Source organism: Penaeus vannamei, chromosome 43 (genome assembly GCF_042767895.1).
Source record: "Penaeus vannamei isolate JL-2024 chromosome 43, ASM4276789v1, whole genome shotgun sequence".
NCBI classification, from domain to species: domain Eukaryota; kingdom Metazoa; phylum Arthropoda; class Malacostraca; order Decapoda; family Penaeidae; genus Penaeus; species Penaeus vannamei.
This window is the reverse complement of record NC_091591.1, coordinates 7,455,031-7,459,973: the sequence shown is the minus strand read 5'-3', so window position 1 is coordinate 7,459,973 and position 4,943 is coordinate 7,455,031. Positions and strand designations below refer to the sequence as shown.

General features: G+C 33.0%; 1 protein-coding gene across 14 annotated transcripts in view; it reads left to right on the top strand.

Moving 5' to 3' along the window:
* The window catches only part of LOC113824444 (uncharacterized), a 239,828-nt gene extending 235,421 nt beyond the window's left edge, over nt 1-4,407 (top strand). For all 14 annotated transcript variants that reach the window (XM_070119268.1, XM_070119263.1, XM_070119265.1 and 11 more), the window contains 2 exons: nt 1-994; nt 1,499-4,407. The exon at nt 1-994 is cut by the window's left edge and continues 2,110 nt beyond it. In XM_070119268.1, coding sequence (XP_069975369.1) covers nt 1-994; nt 1,499-1,573 — 1,069 coding nt within the window. In that variant the 3' untranslated portion in view covers nt 1,574-4,407. The remainder of the gene's footprint in view (nt 995-1,498) is intronic.
* The last annotated feature ends 536 nt before the right edge of the window (nt 4,408-4,943 follow it).

Sequence of the window (4,943 nt, the reverse complement as noted above, 5' to 3'; positions counted from 1 at the left end):
AACCAGTAATGCAGTCAGCACTTCTCGGAATATTAGCAACATCACTACAACTAGCAGCACGATGATCAGTAGTAGTGCAAGTCGAAGCATTACCACTATCACCACACCAAATAATGCATCAGTCAACAAGCCAGTAACTGCCCCCATTCACGGTCCCACTGTACGTTCATCAAATGCCATGGTGACATCAGAGGCTGGGGTTACAGTTACCACTTCCAATTCATCCATATATAGTAAGATCATCAGTAGAAGTTCAAGTGTAACAGCAACCAATGAAGTTAACAAAAATGAACAAGAAAGTGCTCCAGCCACACCACCTCCAGCAAAGCTTTCTGTATCTGGCAGATCTGGTTCAAGTATTGTTTGGCCACCACGTCCACAGCCACAAGAAGAAACCCAGCCTGCGGTACATTTGTCTCACACCTCACACACCAATGTTACAGGACTTCAGTCCAAAAAGGTGTCAAGGAGTCCATCATCAGTAAGTGAATCTGAAGATGTGAAACCAGCAGAAGTTACTGAGAGTAAAGAAGGGCCTGTAGAAATATCACCTCTGGACATAGGGGCAGCACGACGAAGATTTATGAGTGGAGGTAAAGACCGTCCACAAGCACCAGCAACTCCTCCATCTCAGAATGTAAGTTCAGTATCAACTGCACCAGTGCCCTCTTCCCCAGGAACTGTGTCACTGCTGTCTAAACCATCATCGGCACCAGCAACAGAAACTCGTAGTGCTGCTCCATCTTTTACTGTCACTGTACGAACCCAGTCACCTTCAAGTGTTGCTCACACCGATTCTCAAGCCCCAACTACTGCAGTCACAAACACCTTAGCAGAAAATACTGTTAATACTTCTGTGAGTGCTAGCCCTGGCAAATCTGAACATGGAGTAGCTCAGCAAGCGGCTGAAGATTGGAGGGTGCTTGTGAGGCAGCGCCGAGAAGGGAGGCTGAAGCAGAGTAAGACTCCGGACACTGAAGAAATAATTATTGAGGTGAGTACAGATGGATATTAGAAACATGAATTAAGAAAACACTTTCATAAGCATATAAATTTAATATATATGTTTTGTTGTAGATAGGTTGTAGAAAGATATTTTTTCCATCCTTTTTTTCTAATCTTTAAAAGTTTAAGTGCAGTTATATTACCTCTCAGAGAGGAAATGGAGTGACAAGTAAAGTAGTAATGCTATCTATTTCTTACTGTAACCTATTAAATTTGCTAAATATTGCATTTTGATCCTCTTCCATGTATGTATTGTGTATATACTATTCCTTTCTAAGATGAAAGTAGTCTTTCTTAAAAAATAGATGAGTAGCTTTAAAAAACCTTTTTATTTCCTGTTTTCTGTGATATTTTGTCTTTTCATTACTTTCTTAACAAATGTGGGGTATTATTATACACAAGGATACCTTATATTGTGCATTTAGTTCAGTATATGCCTGTAGTTTAATGTATGTTCATGTTTAACATACTGTCATGTTTGACTGTATTTCAGACTCGACCACCAGTTTCAAGGAACAGCAAAGTGCTCGAGATGGCCAACAACTTCCAGAAGCTTCAGGTTGCCTAGCAGAAGTTTTGTCCAGGACGACTCTGGCCGCAGTGATTAAAATGATAGCGAAAAGTCTTTTTACTATTAAGCGTTGCAAACTACTTGTATCTGTTGGTAATTTTCAACCAGGCTAGGTTATGCACTTGTGATGTGACTTGTTATCATAAATATTTCTTTGAGGATCTTTGTTTGTTTTGATGTTTTGTATCTTCTCCTTTTTATCATAAGTGTTTACCTACCATAGCAGTTGCACTGAATACATTGATATTGGTTTTACACTTCAATAAACAGTGATTTTATAGGATGGTTACAGTTCTGAAAGTGGCTTGTGGAGTACTGTAAACTCGAAGACAAAAAGTAGGCAAGAATTAATTAAATCTCAAAAGAATGTGTATATCTGGAATATGAATTGAATTTGCAGTTCTATTGTATTTTTCATTTTCTCATAAGTTGTGATATTAGTATGCCATTTTATTATTATTATTATTTTTTTCATTTATAAAAAATACTATTGACTTTTCCCTTTTTTTGCCAGATGTAAAAGCTACAGGGTTCTAAATGACAATAAATGTAATGGAAAAATTAGGATTGTGAATTACTCATTGCTTTAGGAGCATGATGTAGGGTGATACTAGGTTGGACTTTTGAAAGAAGCTGTGTCCTTTTATTTTGAGCCATCATGAATGTTATACTGGAAAGCAAGTTGTTAGTAAATTAAACAACAGATGTTTTAGGGCCCTCTTAGATGTGGGGAAGAAGGTACTATTAAGCAGAAGCTATAAATATTTATGTAAATAACATATAGATATGCCTACCAAAATGTTACATAATAATAGAACTTTGAAGTGAAGTTGTTTGTGTCATAACTGCTTGATGTGAAAAGCAAACAGCTATGACTAAAGACTTCAAAACTGTGTTGTAATAAAGCATTTACAAAGATCCTTGTTTCATGTACTGATGTAAAAAAAAAAAGATAAGGATTATAAGTGTAGCAAAGATAACATATAGATGCTGTGTATATAATCTGTAAATATCTTTTTTGACAAGAAGTATGTTTAGTCATAGATTATGGGATATACAGGTTTGTCAAGGTTTCAAATGGATATAATAATTTTCATTATAAAGCGGTAATGTGTATTGCTTATGTTTTTTTTTTTCATTTTTATTAAAACTTTGTTTTAACTTTCTCTTGTAAAATTTCTTTTATTAGTGAACTGTATAATTGTAGCTTATATAAAAATGCTAAATTTCTACAAATCTCAATTGTTAGAAACTGTGGATAATTTTATATATATGAATATACACACACAGCTATCTTACATTTTTAGTATCATGACATTTTCATTCAGGTTTGTAATATACATAAATAGTGGAAAGTAACAGCATAAAACTTTATACCAAAAATGTAGGACTAGTTTGATGAACAAATTCTAATTCCCAGTGATATATATAAACACAAAGTCCAACAAATGTAAATAAATGCTGAGCATCCAAATGGCATTTTCTTAAACTTTGTGATGTGTTTTACTCTCCAGTTTAGACACTCACAGAAAAAGAACAGAACATTTTATTATATTTCATTTACACTTGCAGAGAAAAGGACATTTGATCATATTCCATGTATGTTTTACTACCATTTGTAGCACCAGTAAAATAGTATGAGATGGTACACACAGCAGTGTATATTAGTATTGAAGGGAACTTGTGGTGCATTAGTACTGAAGGGAACTTGTGGGAGACTGAGGTTCTTGCACATTCTGCAAACTAAGTTGCAAAATGCATGTCCAGCACCTTTACTGTTTATCCCCTGATGCAAGTTTATTATTTACTGTAATACAACCATATGCTATATTTCTTCACCAAACAGCATTAATAATTTCTTTTACCTGTATCAGTCTCTGAGCATAGCTGTCTATTATATTTCCCTTCACAGCCAAGTAATTCTGTTAGGTTTACCCTTTACATATCACAGTTGCTTCACACTTTTCCTTTTTCTCTCTTGTGTTGTGTTCAGTGTTGTTTTTTTATTTGTATAGTTTGTATATTTTTCCCTTCTAATTTTCAAATTTCTTCTACAATCTCTTCACAAAATATTCTACTTTTTTCTTGATCATATCAGATGGATAATTCTGCTCTTTACCCCCACTCTTGTTGAAACTGTTCAGTAAATTTTAGTAATTCTACCTACTTTTTCACTATCGCCGTAGTTCTCCTTTTAAATGACGCTACAATTTGCATCGTTATCATACGGTGACTGGTACTTATGGTTCTATTTGTAATCTGCTAATTCTTTTCTGTGATAAAAGCAAAAAGTATGGAAAAAAAGTGCAGGGATTTTTTGGGGCCCGTCATCATTAAAACCTCAATTAAACCATTTTTGGAATGTGATCAGTCATAATTTCACTGTTTTTAAAAATCATGTTTCATTTAAATGGAACTTATTTTTAGTTTTTATTTTTTTTAGTTAGAAGTGAATTTACTATGAAGGATTGTGTTCATTTTGAAGAATGTCTTTATATACTTTCTTGATATGCTCTTATTTTCATTTAGACATATACAATATCAAGTGCCTCTGTTTGCAAAGTTTTCATTGCCTTTGTAACATACATGTGATATTATTTTCCCAAAATTATAGTATGTATTCTAAAAGTTGGTCACTGCAGACCAACTTGTGGTTCACTATAATGATGTACATTAAATTAAATACTTGATTATTTAGAAAAAAAATTACAAGTGTGTGTCTACATTATGTGCCTTTAATGTACATAAACAATGAAGATGTGTGTTTATTAGCCCTGTATCACAGAATAATGTAAAATGGATATTAATAAAATCTTATGGTAAAAAGTAAATATCATTATTTATTTACAACCTTTTTTTGTATCTCCTTTATGGAATTGAACTTAACTTTTTCTGTATTATATTTCTGTGATAACTAAAAGATACTGTATCTGATGCAGGGATTTTACAGTCGTATATCAATATTATAGTGCATATATATCTTGTCTCAAGACAAAAAACTTTTTTGAACATTTTTTTTGTTACATACTGCAGATATGATGAGAGCTACATTTCTGAACTGTACATAACTTGTGTTGGATAATATGTATATATAAGAAAAACAATACTAGATTACAAAGAAGCAAATTTAATTTCTTTGGTGTGGGAGAAAAACAAATATTAAATTTACTGATAAATTACCGATTCAATAGACGTACTGTGAACATTTTATACCTGTAATTTCCTTTTGCTATGTATTTCATAATTACTAAGTTTTGTTGGTTCTGTGTATGCATAATGTCATTACATGATGAATTTCAAATTTCTTTTCAGCTTGTTATTTTTTGTTTTACCAAATGTCAATTTGGTAAAATTTGGTCGTGCCGAT